This window comes from Macaca nemestrina, chromosome 19 (genome assembly GCF_043159975.1).
Source record: "Macaca nemestrina isolate mMacNem1 chromosome 19, mMacNem.hap1, whole genome shotgun sequence".
Classification (NCBI taxonomy): domain Eukaryota; kingdom Metazoa; phylum Chordata; class Mammalia; order Primates; family Cercopithecidae; genus Macaca; species Macaca nemestrina.
Window position 1 is genome coordinate 63,916,914 of NC_092143.1, and position 22,781 is coordinate 63,939,694.

Here is a 22,781-nt window from a genome sequence, read left to right on the forward strand (position 1 = left end):
CCATGAATGATGAAGATAGTAATTAGGAACAATAATGATCCTGTCAAATTAGAATTCATGTGCCCTTGGGCTTTTTTATAGTGTTAAAAATGTGAAGACTCTTTACAATAAAACAGATAAAAATTAATTCACAACAGTTAAAATAATATTTGAAGGGATAATATTCAAAATTGTATATGCACTACTGTATACCCCATTGTTATTTGCCGTAGCTACCCTATGCTGTAATAGAACTGTGAAACTTACTCTTCCTGTCTAACTGATAAATGTTTAAAGTGATGGCTATGGTAATGACCCTGATTTGATCACTGTAGTACATGTACATGTATCAAAACACCACACCATACCCTGTAAGTATGTATAATTATGTCAATTAAAAATTAATAAAAATAATAATAATATTTAAATACCCTTATGGCTTGCTCTGAAAACTTCCTGCAATTGCAAACGCTTATTATTTTCTTTCTTTTTTTTTTTTTTTTTTGGAGACTGAGTCTCGCTCTGTCACCCAGGCTGGAGTGCAGTGATGTGATCTTGGCTCACTGCAACCTCTGCCTCCTGGATTCAAGCAATTCTCCTGCCTCAGCCTCCCGAGTAGCTGGGACTACAGGTGTACACAGCCTTGCCTGGCTGATTTTTTGTATTTTAGTAGAGACGGGATTTCAACGTGTTGCCCAGGCTGGTCTCGAACTCCTGAGTTCAGGCAATCCTCCTACCTCAGCCTCCCAAAGTGCTGGGATTATAGGCATGAGCCACCATGCCCCGCCTATTATTTTCTGTTACTCTTCTGAATAAGACTTGTGTAGATCACAAGAGAGGTCTCCTGCATAACACTTCCCCAGATTATCTCCCTGACCATGACCTCACTCATGGAGCAACCACCACAAAATTTCCCAACTCTCCCATCAAAATTCTTCAGTTAATCTCATCACTATTTTAATACCAATATGTTTATCCTCAGTGAAGATTTTATGCAAGTATTGATTTTATCCTTCAGTTTAATTTACGTATTTTTTGCTGATATTTTTACTATTTAATTCTAAAATAGAAGTTATATAAATTTTGTCATTTACTGTTTTTGTGTGGTATCTGAAAATTACTAATTTTGTAAATTTTCTTAATTGCTTATTTTGTCTTCCTTCCCTTTCCTTTTTACTCTTTCTTTGCTTTCATTTCTTTTTTCCTTCTGATTGGATTTTAAGGTTAGCAATTAGTCAAAAGTCTTATTATTAATGGAAATCAGTGATTAATTTTGTGTGTTTTAGAATTAAAGTGTTTATAGTGTTTATATTATGTTTAAGATACACATTTTTAGAAAGAAATTCCTTTCAATTAAATTAGTTTATTTCTCTGGACACTAAATTACTAAAGAGAACAGTAAGTTCCAGAAACTGTTTTCAAAATACATTTTGGTTATCTAGGAATGTAGAAAATGATTATATTGTATATATTTTTAACTTTTAATTACTAAATTAAATTCTAATTTAGATCGCTGTATGTTTAATTTAGAAGCTTTTTATATGCTTTATATTAAAGCATTTAAAATGCAGATAGTCTTAATTATATATTTTAAATACATATAATTTATATTATTTATATATATACTTTATATTATTAACAAATAGATTTTCTAGATTTGTGCATGCCTGCAATCTGTTTTGTCTTTAGATTTCATTTCTACATATGTTTATTTTCCCAACACAAAGGATAATTTGAGAATTAATGCTGAAAACCTCTGAGCCTCGCTAGAGTCCACCCCTCAAATGATTAAGATAATTGGGCAATATAATGATGATTCTCTTAAATTGGAATTCATGTGCCATTATAATTATTCTCACACATGGAGTAAACATTTCATTTGCATGCAAAAGTGATGAAGTGAAGCTCCTTGCATGACAAATTTTTGTGGCACTCTACCCCAAAACAGCCATCTTAGACCTAAGTAGTTTTGAATTCTCTTACACAAAAAGTAAGAATCTTTCTTTATGAGAAAGATATGAGCACTATATGCTCAAGTTTTAAAAGCCATCTTTTACAAGGTTTCACATATAATACTTTAAGCCAAAGTGCTTCCCTGTTATATGGAATTTCTTATTTTACCAGTCTCTGTGTTCACTATCAGTGGTAGACTGGAAACAAATGAAGCAGAAGAAGTAGAAAAGAAGCCGGGTTAGCATAACACTGTCAGAACAGGCAGTGATGGCGTGTCACACATCGTAGTGACAGCATTAATCAAACAGATTATTAAATTTAAAACTTATTGTATATTGATGACGTTAAGACCTTAGTATATTTGCTAATTAATAGACTTTTTAGAATCCTTGAAGATCATTATTTATTCTGAAAAAATCAAAACAAACTTCTGTAGATTATGTATGCCAGGAGGCAAATAAATACTCATATTTCATGTTTTAAAATATTCATATTGGCCAGGTGCAGTTGGCCTGTAATCCCAACACTTTGGGAGGCCAAGGCAAGTGGATCACTTGAGCCCAGGAGTTTGAGACCAGCCTGGCCAACATGGTAAAACCCCGTCTCTACTAAAAAATAACAACAATTAGCTGGGCGTGGTGGTGCATGCCTGTAGTCCCAGCTACTTGGGAGGCTGAAGCAAGAGAATCACTTGAGCCTGGCAGGCAAAGGTTGCAGTGAGCCAAGATCACCCCACTGCATTCCAGCCTGGGTGACAAAGCGACACTCTGTCTCAAAATAAAAGTATTCATACATGAGGCTGATGCTCTGGCCCTAGTGGCATGCAGCTATAAAGGCTATAGATGATATGAAGGTGTAAACATCAAGAGTTTCATCTGAGATGAGTTTTACTCACATAGCAGCTCTTGTACTCAGCTCTTGTTTGCTCATAAATCATAATTCCACATAAATTCATATGAAAATATGAATCTAAATAAATGGCTATCGCTTTATTCAAAGGTAAGGGATTAGATTATCACATTTACTGATATTTGCCAGTGTGTACACAAGCTGTCCAAAAAATACCTTTTTTTCAAGAGTTAATTAAAAAAATGTATTGTGTGTTTTAAATGTTACTCTCTTTAGAGTGGTCGAAGGAGAGTTATTCCCTTGAAAAGAATAGCTTGCTTACCAGACATTTTGGAGCACCTGAATGAACTTAATTGAAAATTGCAAAGGCCATATAAAAATATTACACACACAGAGTTTATAGATACAAAGCAAAAGTTAAACTTTCAAAAAAGGATAAAAATGATTCACTTGTGTTATTGGTGTTATATTGAAAACCTAAAAAACAGTATTAAAACTATTAGAGCAATCCCTGTGGATGTTTGAAACTCATTATTTTGAAGTACTTAATAGGAAAATTTTTGAAAAACGTTTGCATTTCCGAAGGACTTTCCACATTACATTTGCCCTTGTAAGTAAAAGGACCATGAAATTTAATAAATTTAGCCCTCATGGCTCAGGACAAGAAAGAACTTTCTATTACTTGGAGAAAAAGTGGTAAATGCTATAATGTCCTTTGCTCCCACTAACTCTTGTGAATAAAGTTTTCGTTGATAGCAATTAAAAATTTGATATTTCAGTCAGAAAACATACAAAGATATTTTGTGAACACAAGCTCAAATTTATCATTAAAGATTAAAAAAATATTTTAGTTGGAAATTTTACACATATTAAAGAATTAATATATTCCACAATACTCTGTATTTGTTTTCTTATCATAATTATATGCTGTAAAGAAAATGGAATGACTTTTTTCACCAAGCTCATTCTCAACCTGTCTCTAAAACTGTCCCATTGTATATGTGTGAAAAGGATTGGTAAGCCCTGACATGGCAACTAAATTATTCTAGAGAAAAAAAAAAATTGTTCCTGTATGAAATTTAGAAAGGAACTATTGTGGCAAAATGATACCAAAGCAGATTTTTTTTAGGATTTATGAGCAAATTTGTTATGTGGTAACTATCCTCCGTTGGAATGTATATGTAAAAACACTGGAAGTGTACTTACTGGTGAGACAGTTTCTCCCTACCTTCCTCCCTCCTAATGCCTTCATTAATTGAAATCTCATTCATTAACAAATACTGCTCTGTGGCTGTGGAAAAGAAATTTCTGTTAACACTGTGAAACTATTTCTATTTTCTGAATGCCTTTGAAAATAGCAATTAGTATGGGGAAAAAAAGTCAAAGGTATATTTAGACATGAAAATATTTTAGTGTTCTCATATAATTGTTTCTAAATGGTATAGTGTTTACTTGAGCAAAAATTATAAACCATATGTATTTGCACATTTTCATTCATTTGGCTTATGTAGTGCTATTAACTGCTAATACATTTAATATATAAGATCTGTGGTTTCTTGTTAATATTTTATAAGGATATTATGGTTTTATGGTTAACATCATTTTGAGGTATTGCCTTTAGAGTAAAAAATTTCTTTAAAATAATTATTTCCCTGGTGATTAATTTTATGTTAATCATGTTCACACAGTTTTATGTGGGCTAGAACACAGTAACTACATCTGATGTATGTAAACTATGCAATATCTCTAATAATACATTTGTTGTTTAATAGTATGATTTTTTTGCCATAATCATTTAGTCATGTATAGACTTAATTAATCCAGAGGATCAAGCCTGTTATTTCATTTGTCTAAGGAAGTGTATTTTCTTTTATCCTATGTTATGATATTCTGGAGTTTCTACCTGAGATTATCTGAGCATAAGCAAATTTAATGTTGGTGAAAAGAAGGTTCTCTCAGGAAAAAATCTCAAGCCAAATTTTAAAATCATTTTTGAAATAAAATTTTAATTGTTTACATGTATCTGTTAAAATAGCATGACTTTCATTAAATGTCAACGCAGTGTCTTCATACTTAGGATAATTACATAAAGTTATTGGTTCAATTATATTATCCAACTCTGACTAATACCAGCTTGAGGCAATACAATGGAAGTCATGTTTGTGAGAGATTGGGGATCTTAACAACTAGACAACCATCCATTCCTTTAAGATACATCTGATAATTAGCATGTTTGACCATCATCTGTACGAAATCTTATACTTTTTTAACTTAATAAACTTTACTTCTTAGACCAGTTTTATGTTAGCAGAAATACAGAGTTTCATATATCTCTCCCAGTACTTGGTTCCTCTATTGGTGACATCCTGCATTAGTGTGGTATATTTGTTACAATTGACAAATAAATAATGATGCATTATTATTAACGTTTCTAGTTTGCAGTAGGGATCATTCTTTGTGTTACACAGCTCTATGGATTTTGCCAAAAACATAGTGCTATGTATCTACCATCAGAGCATCATACAGAATAGTTTCACTCCTACACATGTATTTTAAGATAAATTTGACATCATCTCTTCTTGAAAGCCCATATATTAAAAATGATAAAACTGCTTCATATTTTGAAAAATAAAAGTTGAAAATCTTGTTCATTATGTTACTCAGAGTTCTGTACCTGCCATTCATAAGGAAAATATTTTAATAACAGAAACAGGTTGACTCCAGTGGACTATGTATTTCTTCTTACAGCAGTCAAATATCCATGATATTAGCCTTATTTTCATCATCAAAGTTTAATTTTTGAAGCTAATTTAAAATATTAAAGCATGTCCCTTGTTTATCCTCTCCCTTCCACATTGTTTCTGTGTACTATTTTTATTTTTAAGCCTAAAAGTCTTTCTGAAAGGCTAGGAACTAAAAAATATATAATTTATAAATTATATATATATATTACTGTATACCTAAGATTCTTTAACTTAACAGTTTCCCACTTTTTTCCTATTAACTTTTAAGTTTGTGTAAAATAAACTTGAGTAAGTTTTAGTGTTTGTTCCTAGAGCAGAGGTGAATCTTTTCAAATTCAAGAAGATATTCATAGCTGCATGTAAGTCACAGGTGAACCAGACAACAGGCAATAAACCTTAACCTGTGAATGATAAATGGAATTCACATGTTATCCATTGAAATTTGAAAGCTTTTTAATTTGTGTGACTTGCACATAATAAAATATGATTCACATGGAAGAAGCATATAATCATGAGCCAGGTACCATACATGGATTGCTTCAAAATCACAAGATCAAGTCAGGACTAATATTTCGTCAAGGAGAACTTTTTCAGTTGACTTAGTTTTATCTAAGATATTGACCCAACTGGTTAAATGTACAAAGGGAATTATGTAATACACCACATTCCATAGAGCCTGAATAATGCCAAAAGATTTTGTGTATTTTAATATTTCAGCACATGAGAATTAGCACCTGTTTTTAAAACTCTGAAAATTGTAATAACAGATATATTAAACCAATTCATATTGGTCATCGGTTAGGGGCAGAGGTGATAGAAAAAGTAATTGACTTTAAATGACCTTTATACAATTTCCTCCAAAGTGTTTTCTCTGGTGTCAGACTCACTTAGGTCAACCTCTTCTCATTCATAGGATCTGCAGTAAGTGACTTTTTACAAATGCATTTTTTGCAGAGGCCTCCTTCTTTCCCTCCCTGAAGCACTGTGACACCTGAATCCGAATAGGTAACAGTAGAACATTAATAGAACAAGCGCCAGTGACTATGAAATCCCCTCTTCTGTCTGTCACACCTTTATCCACCTTTCTTTCCTTCTCTTTCTTTTCTTCTTTCTTTTTCTTTCTTTTCTCTTTCTTTTTCTTTCCTCTTTCTTTTTCTTTCTTTCTTTCTGTTGCTCTCTTTTCCTCCCTCCCTGCCTCCCTCCCTCCCTGCCTCCCTGCCTCCCTCCCTCCCTCCCTCCCTCCCTCCTTCCTTTCTTCCTTCCTTCCTTCCTTCCTTCCTTCCTTCCTTCCTTCCTTCCTTCCTTCCTTCCTTCCTTCCTTTCTCTTTCTCTTTCTCTTTCTCTTTCTTTCTTTCTTTCTTTCTTTCTTTCTTTCTTTCTTTCTTTCTTTCTTTCTTTCTTTCTTTCTCTCTTTCTCTCTTTCTCTCTTTCTCTCTTTCTCTCTTTCTCTCTTTCTCTCTTTCTCTCTCTGTCTTTCTTTCTCTCTCTCTCTCTCTCTCTCTCTCTCTCCCTCCCTCCCTCCCTCTCTCCTTTTCTTTCTTTTCAAAAAATTTCAATAGGTTTTTGGGGGAACAGGTGGTGTTTGGCTACATGAATAAGTTCTTTAGTGGTGATTTCTGAGATTTGGGTGCACCCATCACCCGAGCAGTGTGCGATGTACCCAGTGTGTAGTCTTTCATTCCTCACCCTGCTCCCACCCTTTCCCTGAGTCTCCAAAGTCCTTCGCATCATTCTTACACCTTTGCATTCTCACGGCTTAGCTCCCACTTATGAGCGAGAACATAGGGTTTAGTTTTCCATTCCTGAGTTACATCACTTTGTATAATGGTCTCCAGTTCCACCCAGGTTACTGCAGATGTCATTAGTTTGTTCCTTTTTATGGCTTAGTAGTATCCCATGGTGTGCATATAAAAATTATATATATATATATGTATGTATACACACACATATATATGTATATATACACATATATATGTGTGTGTGTGTATGCACGCACAAGTATCTTTTTCGTATAATGACTTCTTTTCCTTTGGGTAGATACTCTGAAATGGGTTTGCTGGATCAAATGGTAGATCTACTTTTAGTTCTTTAAGAAATTGCCACACTCTTTTCCATAATCATTATACTAGTTTCCATTCCCACCAACAGTGTAAAAGCGTTTTCTTTTCACCACGTCCATGCCAACATATATTAGTTTTTTATTATGGCCATTCTTGCAGAGTGAGGTGGTATTACATTGTGGTTTTGACTTGCATTTCCCTGATAATTAGTGATACTGAGCATTTTTTTCATACATTTCTGTTCCATTGGTCTATATGCCTATTTTAATACCAGTACCATGCTCTTTTGGTGACTGTGGACTTATAGTATAGTTTGAAGTCAAGTAATATAATACCTCCAGATTTGTTCCTTCTGCTGAGTCTTGCTTTGGCTATGTAGGCTCTTTTTTGGTCCCATATTAATTTTAGGATTGTTTTTTCAGGTTCTGTGAAGAATAATGGTGGCATTTTTGATGGGAATTGCATTGAATTTGTAGATTTGCTTTTACAGTATGGTCATTGGTCATTTTCACAATATTGATTCTACCCATCCATGAGCATAGTATGTGTTTCCATTTGTTTGTGCCATCTGTGATTTTTTTTTCAGCAGTGCTTTGTAATTTTCCTTGTAGAGGTCTTTTGCCTCTTAATGTTAAGTATATTCCTATGGTTTTTTTTGCTTTGTTTTGTTTTGTTTTGTTTTTGTAGCTATTGTAAAAGGGGTTGAGTTCTTGATTTGATTCTCAGCTTGGTCGCTGTTGGTGTATAGCAGAGCTACTGATTTGCGTACATTAATTTTGTATCCTGAAACGTTGCTGAATTTACCAGTTCTAGGAGCTTTGGGATGAGTTAGAGTTTTCTAGGGACACATGTCTTCAGCAAACAGTGACAGTTTGACTTCCTCTTTATCAATTTGGATGGCCTTTATTTTCTCTTGTCTGATTGCTCTGACTAGGACTTCCAGTACTGTGTTGAATAGAAGTAGTGAAAGTGAGCATCCTTGTCTTGTTCCAGTGTTCAGGGGGAATGCTTTCAACTTTTCCCCATTCAGTATAATGTTAACTGTGGGTTTGTCATAGATGGCTTTTATTACCTTAAGATATGTCCCTTCTATGCCAATTTTGCTGAGGGATTTAATCATAAAGGGATGCTGGATTTTTTAAGGTCATGCGTTAAGGAGCTAGAGAAACAAAAACAAACCAAACACAAACCCAGCAGAAGAAAAGTAATAACCAAGATCAGAGCACAACTACATGCAGTTGAAACCAAAAAAACATACAAAAGATAAATGAAACAAAAAACTGGTTCTTTGAAAGATAAGTAAAATTGATAGACCATTAATGAGATTAACCAAAAAAAGAAGAGAGAATATCCAAATAAGCTCAATTAGAAACGAAACAGGAGATATTACAACCAATACCACAGAAGTACGAAAGATCATTCAAGACTACTATGAACATCTTTACATGCATAAACTGTAAAATATATAGGAGATGGATAAATTCCTGGAAGTTTACAACCCTCCTAGATTAAACCAGGAAGAAATAAAAACTCTGAACAGACCAATAACAAACAGCAAGATTGAGGTAGTAATTTAAAAGTTACCAAGAAAAAAAAGTCAAGGACCAGACAGATTCACAGTTGAATTTTATCAGACATTCAAATAATTGGTACCAACCCTACTGACACTATTCCACAAGATAGAGAAAGAGGGAATTCTTCCTAAATCATTCTGTGAGGCCAATATCACCCTAACCAGGAAGGGACATAACAAAAAAAAAAAAAGGAAAGAAGACTACAACAGACCAATATCCCTGATGAACATAGATGCAAAAATCCTCAATAAAATAATAGCTACAACAGAATACAACAGCATATCAAAAAGATAATCTACCATGATCAAGTGGGTTTCATATCAGGGATGCAAGAATGGTTTAACATCTCTAAATCAATAAATGTGATACACTATATAAACAGAATTAAAAACAAAAAATAACATGATCACCTCAGACACAGAAAAAGATTTCTTTTTAATGTGCTATTTACTATGGTACTCTCAGAGGTCTAAATTTGGCATTCTCTTCATATGCATTTTTCAGATGTTTTTGTTAATTTTATTGTTTTATATTAAAGCCTTAGATTTCAGTGATTTGTGTCATGGGTTTAGATTCTTTTGCGCTTTTGTATGGGAAGAAACAGCTGGAAATCAAACAGCCATGTGCATAGATGACTTGAAGTTTTCATCCTCATCTGTAGAACAGAAACAAGGATTCCCACCTCAGGAGTCATTTTTAAGGTTAACATATGTGACATAATCTTAAGTGTCTTTTTCAGTGCCTGGCATTCCACAAGTATTAATTCATTTTCTTCTACTACCAACAACTTAATAAAAAGAATTTTTTGAATTGCCTGGGTTTTGTTTATTCATTTGTTTGTGATGCTGGATGTTACTATAGTAGGTTGTGGGTACTTCTAAGGTTCCAGTCTATTTCCTAGTTTTTGAAAAAGTTGTAAGATATTAATGGGTATTTAATGAGCACTTATACTGTTCCTGTCACCGTCAAGTGTCATAAGAAACAAAAGAACCAAGACTTAACTCTCATGAAGCCAAAGTGAGTTTATAGTCTGCTTAGGGAGAGAAGATCTACTCATATGAAATTACTGGTAACTATCATTATAACTATTATTATTATAAAAATAAAGTATCAATGTGTTTTAGCGGACAGGAAATACAAATAAAAATAAAAAATTTAGAGCAGTTCCAAATGAAGGCATAGGCTGAAATCTTGTAAAAGTCATCATGGTCGACTCTTCCCCCAAAATGATGTCCTGGCTCTAGAGCTTTGGTATGGAAAATGGGAGAGTGTCCCAGGTAAGATGATGAGCCCGTGGGGTGGAGCAGCACGAGGTAGGGGATGACTGCAACCTCACTCACTGGGCAGTATATGTATTAGAAAGTGGTTCAAGTAAAACTGAAGAGACCAGGTGACCCAAGAATTAAGAGAACATTGTACTCTAGATTAAAGATCTGACATATAATGTTACAGATTTTAAGCAGGGAGGAGAAAATCACAGCAAGGGTCTAGTCTAGCAGTGGGCGTGCCATGACCAGGAACTGGAAGACTACCCAGGAGGCTTATGTAACAGTCCAGGTGTTTATGGATGACAATTAATAATACTAGAGTGATCACAGTTAACAAAAAATGTGTGCAGAAGAGTATATAATTTTTCTAATCCAGATTATGTTTTTAAGGACCATGAATCCCTCTTGTGTAATATAAAAAAGTACTTTTTATACAAAAAGATGGCAAAAGTCTCTTTTTTTAATTTCTCAGCAGGGTTCCAAAAAACAATTTTATTTTCATTTTTTGTCTTTAATGAAAGATGAGCAGTAGATGGCATTGTTCTGTAGAAAAGATTCCCATTTTTCACTTTTAAATCGTGAGGCATGGAAGATAGAGTAATTAAATATCTTTTGGGATACTTCTACTCCAAAGACAAACATTTTGACTTCACATTATTTAGTTTGAGATATAACTTTTATTTTCACTTTGAAATGATTGAAATATGAAAGATGATATAGATGGCGTTATGTGGAAAATAATATATTCAGTAGTTAAAGTATTTTATGACTTACATCAAGGATTTTATGGTTACTAAGGAAAATAAGCATGCCTGTTATTTGGCTGTGACTGTGTGCACGTCTCAGTGAATTTATACTAATGACAGCAAAAGAACTGTCAGCAGCTCATTTGTGCAGTGGGAGGGTTCATAAACACTTAGATCCTTGAAAAAACCACAAGGTGTATTTGATTATATTTTGTAATATGTCCCTATTAATTACATTCCAAAGAGTATCCTATGTATTTATAGCCAGAACATAATATCAGACGTTTACAGAAATAAAAAATCGCTTTTTATTTGATCCCTTTACTTGCTATTCCCATGGAATTTTTCTTCAGAAGAACAATTAAGGACTTTAAAGGAAATAATCTTCCTTAGAGAATATTTTTATTTTTATTCTTAATATCTTGAATTTGTCTAGTTCTACACAAGTTCATGGTTTAATTTTTGTTTTATTACCTGTTGAGGCATAAGCTGTCATAGCATTTAAGAAAGCACTAGTTTTTTTTTAAGTGTGAAGTCATTGCATGTATGATAGAGATAAGACACTGAACCTTTTTGAATTCGTCTACTCTTGTCATCATTTTTTAATTTAAAATTTATTTTGGGATACACCTTTATTTTTATTTGTCTTAAAATTTTTAAAAATGTTACTGCTTAATAGAAGTACTATAAGCACTAGGAGGAATAGAAATTTGCAGATTATTTACCTGTTAATTACCGTAAGGTCTTACAATTCTAGAGCATAGTAAGCATTCAATATTAATAAATGCATTGCTTTCTTCCTGTAAGCATTTGTTCAGAAATTATGTATTAAGACTGTGTGCCAGAAAGTATGCAGGGTATGCAAGATAACTAAAAACATTTGCCCCGAACTGCGTCTTCCAGGCAGTGTCACACATGACTAAGAAACTGAGGTAGCAGAAACTCAAATCACTACATGAAGACTGAGAAAAAGGCGGTTTGTTCTACTTTGAGTGACGTTAGACCTGGGACTGAAGAGTGAGTGGAAGTTTGTAATAGGGTGGGAGGAAATATCAGTGAAAGATGTCAGGGTGAAAAGCAGGTGCACCTGAGGACCCAGTGTCCAGGAAGTATGAAAAGAAGGGGAAAGCTTTGGAAGAAGGAAAGGCTAGGGCACAGCTAAGAACTACCATCTGGCATTTCATAGTATGAAAATGCCTTTAATATAATAAAATAAAAATAAAACTTCTGTGTTTCATGCTACTGTATTTTTATCTTTTAACCTAAGCAGGATATAGGTTTAAGTATTAGGGGTTTATTTTTTGCCTTTTTGGTATAATTATAATAACTGATAAATTTCTTACCTTTTACAGTGAAGTTTAGCAACTGCAATGGAAAAAGAAAAGTACAATATGAGAGCAGTGAGCCTGCAGATTTTAAGGTGGATGAAGATGGCATGGTGTATGCCGTGAGAAGCTTTCCACTCTCTTCTGAGCATGCCAAGTTCCTGATATATGCCCAAGACAAAGAGACCCAGGAAAAGTGGCAAGTGGCAGTGAAATTGAGCCTGAAGCCAGCCTTAACTGAGGAGTCAGTGAAGGTATAGTATCCAAATCTGGCTTTAGGGCTGGTTAAAAATCAGATTTACACAGTTTGAACTAAATATATGCTTTGCTTCAGGTCACATTAATGGATGGCCACTATTTGAATTTTTATCAACCTCGGTCATTTTAGTAATTTTTTTTTCTGTTTTTAATCTTTTAAGATACTTAGACTAAATATATTTTAAGCAACTAGGAATTGTGTTTTAAAGATTTGTTTATACTTTGAGATTTATAACTTAAACTAGAAGCAGTTTGTTTTAAATTTCTTAGAAGCTTTACAAGCTGCTAAATAAAACCACAAAATAAACAATTCTTTACAAGATGTCATCAGTCAGATTTATTAGATGAGAAGTACAGATTTAAAGTAGTAACAGGAAAACATTTCTGGCAGTGAGTATTGGGTTTTTGTCTTGTTCCTTAATAATCAAATTGGGGGGTATTAATTATTTATACTACAAACATGACTTTTTAGGAATGATATACTCCCTCTGGTGGAAGCTGCTGTGAGCCAAGATAAAATAAATGAGGTACATTTCCAACAGAGTGCCATTCAGTTCATTTCAACAAATATTTATTGAGTACTTAATTTGTATAAGTCACTGTTAGGAATTTCATTAATAAAATACAGTAACTTCAGTAAAGTTATAATAATATTTTCTGAATATTTTAGTTTTTTGAGTTAATTCAAAACAAATATGATGGGACACACCCATATATTCTGAAGTCCATGAACTATGGAACTATGACCACTACATTATTTTATACTTATTGTACTGTGAGAGATGGAAACACACACATTCATTTTGGGTATTTAGTTGTAAATGTGATATACATACCCACCATCAAACATGAATCAAGATATCAGAGGAAAATTTATCATTTTTCTCTTATTTCAGTGTTGTGGTTTTATTATGTGAAATTTACTTTGTTAATCTATTAACTGTTGAGGGAAGTCATGTCATTTGGGTAATATAAAGTGAAAACCCAGTAACTAATGGAGTGAAAAGATGCTTTTGTTGTCGATTTGCTGTGTTCCAGCAAACTAGCTTGGATTTTGCACTGAAGCAGCAAGGGCTAATGGCTAAAATGTCTACAGATAGAGGAAGAAACAGAAGAAAATGTTGACATCCAGCAGAGATTAATACCTAATGTGCAAAGTGGGTCATCTACAGCATCCATCATGGCTGACATAGGTTTAGAATAATTACAGCATTAATTCTGTGGGATTTAATAGGGTCATAAATATTTGAGACATTACTTAGCAGTATGTATTAAACTTCTCTTGGAATTCAAATTATATTTTAGCACATCAAGATCTAAATTTAATGTACAGTAGCACATTACCTGAACTGTGGTTTAAACTAATGAGAAATATATAAAAGGGTACTATTAAATTTTGCTCAATATTAACTGCTATCTAAGAAGGTTTATAGAAACTGCAAATAGTTTACACAGCTGTGCCATATAATAAATTGTTTAGAATTCAATTTTTCAGATACACAGTATAACCCGAAAATTTTATGGTGTTTTCTGTTATTTTAATAGGGGGCCGGGGAAAAGAGCCTCCAGACTTACTTTTTGTTCATAATAAACTGTGATTCCTATGCTTTCAGATATTCAATAATATTGATGTACTTTCGGAAAATGTTTTTCCTAGTACTCAGGAATGTCTTGTTGTATTTTAATGTAAAGGAGCCACCAGAAGTTGAAGAAATCGTATTCCCAAGACAATTCAGTAAGCACAGTGGCCACCTACAAAGGCAGAAGAGAGACTGGGTCATCCCTCCAATCAACTTGCCAGAAAACTCCAGGGGACCTTTTCCTCAAGAGCTTGTCAGGGTAAGGTGGCACAATTTGAACTGTTTTCGTAGCACAAGACAGATGTATGTTAAAAATATTCCTTTTTTTTTTTTACAAAGTAGAATTGATGACATGTATATACTAAAAGTGTTTTTCTATATAGATAGAATTTGTGTAGTGTTGTAGAAAGCCTCTTCTCATTTGCTTTGTTACCTCTTGGATTATTTGTAAGTAGAGCTCTCTTGTAGGTCCTGCACACTGTGGATTAGAAAGCTTTTTCAGTTTGTGACTACACAAGCCCTAAAGCCAACACATATTCCCAACCATACCATTTCCACTCTCACAACACACACACCCCTAAACTTCCCTGTCTGAAAGCTGGACTCTCTGTAATGATCTTTGCCCTCTACAGATGGTTTTTGGGCCACAGAAAAAATAAAGGGCAATCATTGTTAAAAATGCCAGCACCAAATGCATTTGAGAGATTTTTTAAAGAAAAGAGTGACCTCTGATACCATTAACAGAATCCCCAGGGCTGTGTAAAATCATAGGCTTTCAAATCTGAGGAGTAAGTTTTGTTTGTTTTGTTTTATTTTGTTTTTATTTACTCTAGATACATACCATCAGCTACATAAAAAAAAAATGCTGATATTTTTGCATTTTAGTAACCTAACAACCCATTACTTATTCCAAAAGTATAGTAAGACAAGTCTGTTGTATTCCCATTTGTTAAATATAAATGTTTCTGTATATGATTATTTTAGCATTCTAACACATACTTACTGAAAGCCTTTTTTTAAAAATAAGCCACTTATTTATGTTGCATATTCTGTCCTAATGTACATTATAATTCACTTTAACAATGAATGTAACTCTGAAATAAAGATACTCTCTCTTTTTCTACTTTAATGAAGTTTTAGAGAAAAGAGCATTTTGCTTTAACTTAAAAAAAAAAAAAACAGGTCGGGTGTGGTGGCTCACGCCTGTAATCCCAGCACTTTGGGAGGCCAAGGTAGGCGGATCACAAGGTCAGGAGATCGAGACCATCCTGACTAACATGGTGAAACCCCGTCTCTACTAAAAATACAAAAAAATTAGCGGGGCGTGGTGGCGGGCTTCTGTACTCTAGTCTCCTGGCTGAGGCAGGAGAATGTCGTGAACCCGGGAGGCGGAGCTTGCAGTGAGCCGAGATCGCGCCACTGCACTCCAGCCTGGGAGACTGAGGGAGACTCCTTCTCAAAAAACAAAAACAACAAAAACTAGATTTTATTGATGGATTAAGTATAAGTAACTAATACATAAGGATCTCTTATTTTTTTCTCTGTACCTGCCTCCCTCCGTCCCCTTCCGTAGCCTATTCTGTCTCCTGTGACTGCTTACACATTGACTTAATTTTCTTGAGAGTAGTTGTATTTGGAGAAGGCGGTGAGCCTATAAGTGATATAATGTTTGCGAGCACAAAAATATATCTTAAAGTGCTTTCTTTTGTGCTTTATTGTTAATGAAAATTTCAGGTGTCACTTTAGAATGATACGGAACGCTTTGGTGCTATGAACAGTGTTAGTACAACGCAAGTACAGAAATCCGACATTCAGGCTCAGCCATGACTGTATTAGTGTTCCATTTGAGGATATTTCACACTATGGATAGACAGTTAATTCTTGTTACTGATGCAAAAAGGTAAACAATGTTTATTTTAATGAAATTGGACAGCGGTTACTACGTTAAATCGTCTAACCTAGAAACTCCCAGGACAGAGTTTGATTGTTTAAAAACTGACACTTGTAGATTTGGAACTTTTGCACTGCTCCTAGTGAGTCTTCTTTTAGATGTTAATGTTGCCTCCAGTCTTTCTGGTGATAGATGACATCTCTTTTGAAGCCTATCACCAAGAAGCAGAGGAAGAACAGGCACTCGGAGAGTTTCAGTGATTTTCTGGGAAGAGATGGTATAAGTTTGTAGCTGAAAAAGGGCCTGAAGTGTGATGTGCCCCATCTCTGATAATGAGCTCATTTAGTCTCTCACTTAATGTGATTGTTTTCTTGATCCTCAGATCAGGTCTGATAGAGATAAAAACCTTTCACTGCGGTACAGTGTGACTGGGCCAGGAGCTGACCAGCCTCCAACTGGTATCTTCATTATCAACCCCATCTCGGGTCAGCTGTCAGTGACGAAGCCCCTGGATCGCGAGCAGATAGCCCGGTTTCATGTAAGTTTCCAACCAGCTGATAATTCTGTGTATTAACACTTCTAAATGTCTGCAGAGTTTACCATTGCCTCTTATATCAGTCTGAAAGCCTCAATATTGAGAGTTTTAAGAATTGCATCTGTAGTCTTTTGGTTAATTTTAATAATTTTATTGTTTTTGTAGAATTGATAAATGCCCTGATAGAAAAACAAATAGATAGATAAATGCCACAACAAAGAAAGAAGGAAGTGAAATTGCCTAAAATCTCGTTACTCTTTACATATTGATCCTTGCCTTCAGATATGTGGTTAAGAACCTGTAAGAACAAATTTATATGAATGGAGTCAAATCTGTTACATGTAAAATATATAGATACCATAGCATCGTTAATGAATGCATAATATTCTAATCAAAGTGAGTCCCCTATTCCTTTCTTATGTTGAATTTTCTTTGGGATTTTTTTACTCTTATTGTTAAGAACCTTTTATCTAATTAGGAATATTAGTGCTTGGTGTGTCCTACATTTTCTCCTTATGTTTATTTCTAACATTGTCAATAATTTTCCCATAGTAGAACATCGTTTTTACACTGTAAAATTCATTTAAAAAATTTTTTTCATACATTCTGGCTTTCCAGAGATGTTAATAAAGGCCTTCCCTACTGCAGGATGCCAGTCTCCCTAGTTTTACTCCAGGATACCAGTCTCCCCAGTTCCCCAATTTTTTGTTGTGTTGACTTTTTACATGTGAATTTTTAACCTCTGTGAAATTATTTTAATAAAAGGAGACACCCACTTTGTTTTTCCTTTATGACTAGCTACTTGTCCCAACAGCATATATTGAATTAGTTTGCCCATTAGATCCATCATCTACACTTACTTAATCACTAAAACTTTCATCCCACATGTGCATGGATGTGTTTCCAGACTCTTATTTTGCCCACTGATACACTTGTTGAATTCTTGTACTTTTACCTACTTTTAAAATTATTGATGTTTTTTTCTTTTTTTTTTTTAATTATACTTTAAATTCTAGGGTACATGTGCACAACATGCAGGTTTGTTACATATGTATACATGTGCCATGTTGGTGTGCTGCACCCATCAACTCATCATCTACATTAAGTATTTCTCCTAATGCTATCCCTCTCCCCTCCCCCGCCCCAGGACAGGCCCCGGTGTGTGATGTTCCCCACCCTATGTCCAAGTGTTCTCATTGTTCAGTTCCCACCTATGAGTGAGAACAATTGTTGAAGTTTTTAAACTTCAATAGATTCACCTAGATCAAACAGACAAATAAGCATATGAAAAATTTAAAATGTCTTATGCACTGAGTATTGCTCTATACTCTTTCTTCCCAAAGACCTTGAGTTCTTCATTCCATTTTTTAAAATTATTGGAGGAATAGGTTATTCTAATGCTTTCCGTATTGTTTTGAAATGTAGGAAAAGAAGTAAAACTTCCAAACGTCTCACAAAGACAACATAGCATTAACAAGGAAACATTTTTAGATAGCACACAATAGACCAGCCACTACTTAGACTAGTCTCTAATTTATGAATATAAATAAGATCAATTTAAAATTCTTAAGGATCTCTTCCTATAGGAATTCTCGCTATCTGAATTCCTGTGGTTAAAACTCAGGAAATGAGTATATTCAGGTCAAATTTGGATTAAATTATTGCTAAGTGCTTGCTACTTGCACATTAAAAGAGCAATACCAGCCAGGTGTGATGGCTCACACCCGGAATCCTAGCAATTTGGGAGGCCAAGGTGGGTGGCTCACTTGAGGTCAGGAGTTCCAGACCAGCCTGGCCAACATGGTGAAACCCTGTCTTTACTAAAAATAAAAAATAAAATTATTCTCATGTGGTGGCGCACACCTGTAATCCCAGCTACTCAAGAGGCTCAGGTGGGAGAATCACTGGAACCTGGGAGGCGGAGGTTGCAGTTAAGCCGAGATCATGCCAGTGCACTCTTACCGTCCAGCCTAGGTGACAAAGCAAGACTGCACCTCACAAAAAAAAAAAAAAAAAAAGCAACACCCATAACAGAGTAGAATTAATTATACAATTGAAAGTATTAAGGTTTAGTATTCAGATTCAATATTTTATACAAGTATAATTAAGTTTTAGTATTAAGAATATTAATGTAATATAAGATATTAAATAAGCCAAGGGGAAAAAAAAAGAATTATCTTTATAGGTATTGAATGGCAGTATTAAAATTTACATTGTTTTTATGTGTTTAAATAACCTCTGAATTTAAAAAAGGATATGTTGAAGGTGTTTTTTAATTTGATTGAGTATCCAGCAGCAACCAATGGCAAGCATCAGACTTAACAGGAAAACTAGAAGCATTCCAGTCAAAAAGAAACAATTAAAGGAGCACTAAACAGCTATTGAAAAGAATGAAATGAATCTATGGGCTAGATGAAAGGATTTTGATGATATTCTGCCAAGTGTAGCCGAATGATTATTTTTGTTTAAAAAGAAAAATAAGATAAAGTTTCTAGAACAGTATCTATAAAACTGAGAACTGAGCTGGGGAGAGGAACAGCTATCGTATATACTCGTGTATTTCTTTTGTTTGTTTTAACGGAGTCTCGCTCTGTTGCCCAGGCTGGAGTGCAGTGGCACAATCTCAGCTCACTGCAGCCTCCGCCTCCTGGGTTCAAGCGATTCTCCTGCCTCAGTCTCTTAAGTAGCTGGGATTACAGGCACCTGCCACCACACCCAGCTAATTTTTTGTATTTTTAGTAGAGACAGGGTTTCGCCTTGTTGGCCAGGCTGGTCTCAAACTCCTGACCTCAAGTGATTCACCTGCCTCGGCCTCCCAAAGTTCTGGGATTACAGGCATGAGCCACATGCCCGGCCATATACTAGTATATTTTTAACGTTTGTGAATGACTTTTACAATTAAGAAAAAAAAAAAAAAAAACTAGTGTCAAATTTCCTACGTACACTTACTTCTTTCTAGATTATTTTCTGTTCCCTTGATCTCTATGACTACTTTGTGCTACTTCCACTATTTTTTTTTTTTTTTTTGACACACGAGTCCCACTCTGTCACCCAGGCTGGAGTGCACTGGCACGATCTCAGCTCACTTCAACCTCAGGTTCAAGGGATTTTCTTACCTCAGCCTCCCAAGTAGCTGGGGTTACAGACATGTGCCACCAGGCCCAGCTTATTTTTTCTGTATTTTTAGTAGAGACAGGGTTTCGCCATGTTGGCCAGGCTGGTCTCAAACTCCTGACCTCAGGTGATCCGCCTGCTTTGGCCTCCCAAAGTGCTGGGATTACAGGCGTGAGCCACCGTGCCTGGCCTACTTTCACATTTTTAATTACCTTAAGTCTGCCTTCTCAACTGGTTTAGCAATAGGATTTTGGAGCTGTACACAACTGGTTTTGGATCTGAGTCCTGTCAGCAGCAAGAGCAGTGACCTTCATAAATTTCCTAGTCTTTCTGAGGCTCAATTTCATCTTCAAATGCTGACAATTTCTGCCTCACTCCTTTATATGTGGATTAAATGAGTTAAAATCCATTGTGCTCTGAGAACAATGCCTGGCATATAGTAAATGATAGCTTTTTGCTACTATATCTATCCTAATTATATGGACTTGGTGTAACTTAAATTTTGGTGGGAAGAACAACTTTCGTTTTTAAGCTGTGAGTTTATTCTTGCTATTTTAGTAGCCTTATAATGATGTATTTATCTTCTCACAGACATAAATCTGTTAAATAGTTTTGTTTTCTAATTACTTTTTTGCAGTTGAGGGCACATGCAGTAGATATTAATGGAAATCAAGTGGAGAACCCCATTGACATTGTCATCAATGTTATTGACATGAATGACAACAGACCTGAGTTCTTACACCAGGTTTGGAATGGGACAGTTCCTGAGGGATCAAAGCCTGGTAAGTTTAAAGATAATAATTTGAAGATGACTTGAGGAAAGTTTGGCATAAACCAGCCCTGTTATATGAGCAAGAAATGGAGAAATCATGTGAGCCTTTTTGGATTGTTTTCTTTCATTCATAATGCTTTTGGGAAAGAAGGAAGGTAACTTAGGAAAAAACCGATTGAAGAGAGAAAAATAACAACAAAAATCCTTGTTGTTACCCATAATGATTTTGACCACCTTTGAAAAAATATGCACTACAGTATTTGATTCTGTCCTGTGGAGTACATAGGATCCTTTCATTCTGCTTTAGTTGATTCAGCCAATGCATCTTGAAAGTGAGCCCCAGAAGACGAGAGGCTTCCTGTTTACAAAGTACAGGTGTGACTGTATGAGACATAGCAGCAATTAAACACGGTGGGAAAGCCTTAAAGATACTTGACGTTCCTGGGACTAGGTGGCAAAGTCAAAGCGAAAGCATGGAAGGGGCTTAGTGACAGCTGTGATTGCTGCTCTCTAGCTCCTCAGGACAGTTATTTTCAGGGTGGCCAGCGTGTCCCCTGCAGTGCTATCCCTTCAACCAGCAAAATGGAAAATGCGCTGGCCTAGAAATAGCACTTGAGGAAAGCCACTCATGATTGTAAAGTGGTGTTTGACTAAGATTTTAGATTCTTATATTAAAAATATGACACACTTCAGTCACTGTAGAATAGCCAGGCCCCTAGAAAACCAGTGGACAAGACAATCAGTTGGTATAGGGATGGTAAAAGTAAGTGTTTGACCAGGCTTCCTGAGATGACATGGGGTTCAGAGAGATTTAATTAGCTATTGTATTTTTGTTTCGTATTTTAGAAAGCCTCAGCATTTAAAATTGTGCTGCATAATACCTTTGTCATTGACACCAGTTTATGCAACAACCTTATGCATGAGTCAGTTTACAGATATAACCAACTATGGCTCAAACGCATACATTTTCTTGGTCCCAGTGCGTATATGTGCCTCTTCAGAAAAGATGTAGGGGTAGGGTGGGGGCAGCTGGAGGGAGGCCAGGGGATGTGCAGGAAATTCAGCCATCTGTGACTCCTTCTAAGTCACGTCATCAGAGTAGCTTTCTTCAGTATTTTAAAATACAGTAAAATTAAAGCAAATTCAGCATTTCCTTACTAAAACACAAGTCTTTACAAATATTCCAAAGAAAACAAACGTTGGGCTTTTGGGACTGTGAAATTTTTTTTATATTATTTTCTTTTTTTTCTCTATTATTTCAAACTTTACAAGAATTGTTTCACAAAAACTGTTTAAAATGTGCCACTAAAGCTATATTTATTATGCATTTTACCATGAATTTCCATATGATCCACCCATAAATAAAAGACTCTCAGCTATTGCTAGAAGTAGACATATTGTGAGTATATTTCCTGTGGGTCTTCTGTAAGTTTGAAAACATCCTTCTAGGCAAGATTTGTGATGAATCTTGAGCTAAACTGTGTTGTGATCTATATTTTGGCTCACACTTTTGAAACATACCTTTTTATTCTAATGATTTATTCATTCATTCAGCAAATGTTTATAAAGCATGTGCTGTGTGGTAGGCCTTGTTCTGATACCGTGGATACAGTGGTGACAAGCTAGTTCCTGCCCTGTTGGAACTTAAATTGTAGTAGGGGAGAGAAATAAAAAACACGAAAACAAGCAAGTACACACTGAAGGTTTTGAAAAAATAAGGGTGTAGGGATGACACATAATCAAAACAGGTAAATGGTTTAAAGGGACAAGTTCTGAAATGAGATTTGAATAATATTCCCAAAGCATCGTTAGTTCAGAACCCAAGGTATACCATGGAGAGAGAATACCGAATGTAAACAGGCTCCGAGGTAGAACTGAACTTGAGTATTCAAAAGGAAGGTAGACTGGAGATAAACATTTCATAATTCAGTTCTTAAAAGGATCCCACAGAACAAACCATTCTAAACAGTAACTACTTCTCACTCTATTTCTAAATTACAGTTTGTCTAGCTAGTTTGAACTAATTGGATACAAAGGCTTTGAAGATTTCTTTTCCAAAATACCTAATAAATTGAAGTCTCTAAGTTGGTTCCAATGTTCTTTTAATCACTGAGGAAATAATGAAACACAATG

The 22,781-nt window shown here is 35.0% G+C and overlaps 1 protein-coding gene across 3 annotated transcripts in view; it reads left to right on the top strand.

The window, feature by feature from the left end:
* LOC105465484 (cadherin 2) overlaps positions 1 to 22,781 on the top strand; it is a 249,105-nt gene that overhangs the window by 150,839 nt on the left and 75,485 nt on the right. For all 3 annotated transcript variants that reach the window (XM_071085507.1, XM_011713937.3, XM_011713945.3), the window contains 4 exons: positions 12,526 to 12,752; positions 14,449 to 14,595; positions 16,610 to 16,765; positions 20,514 to 20,658. In XM_071085507.1, the coding sequence (XP_070941608.1) occupies positions 12,526 to 12,752; positions 14,449 to 14,595; positions 16,610 to 16,765; positions 20,514 to 20,658 (675 nt within the window). The remainder of the gene's footprint in view (positions 1 to 12,525; positions 12,753 to 14,448; positions 14,596 to 16,609; positions 16,766 to 20,513; positions 20,659 to 22,781) is intronic.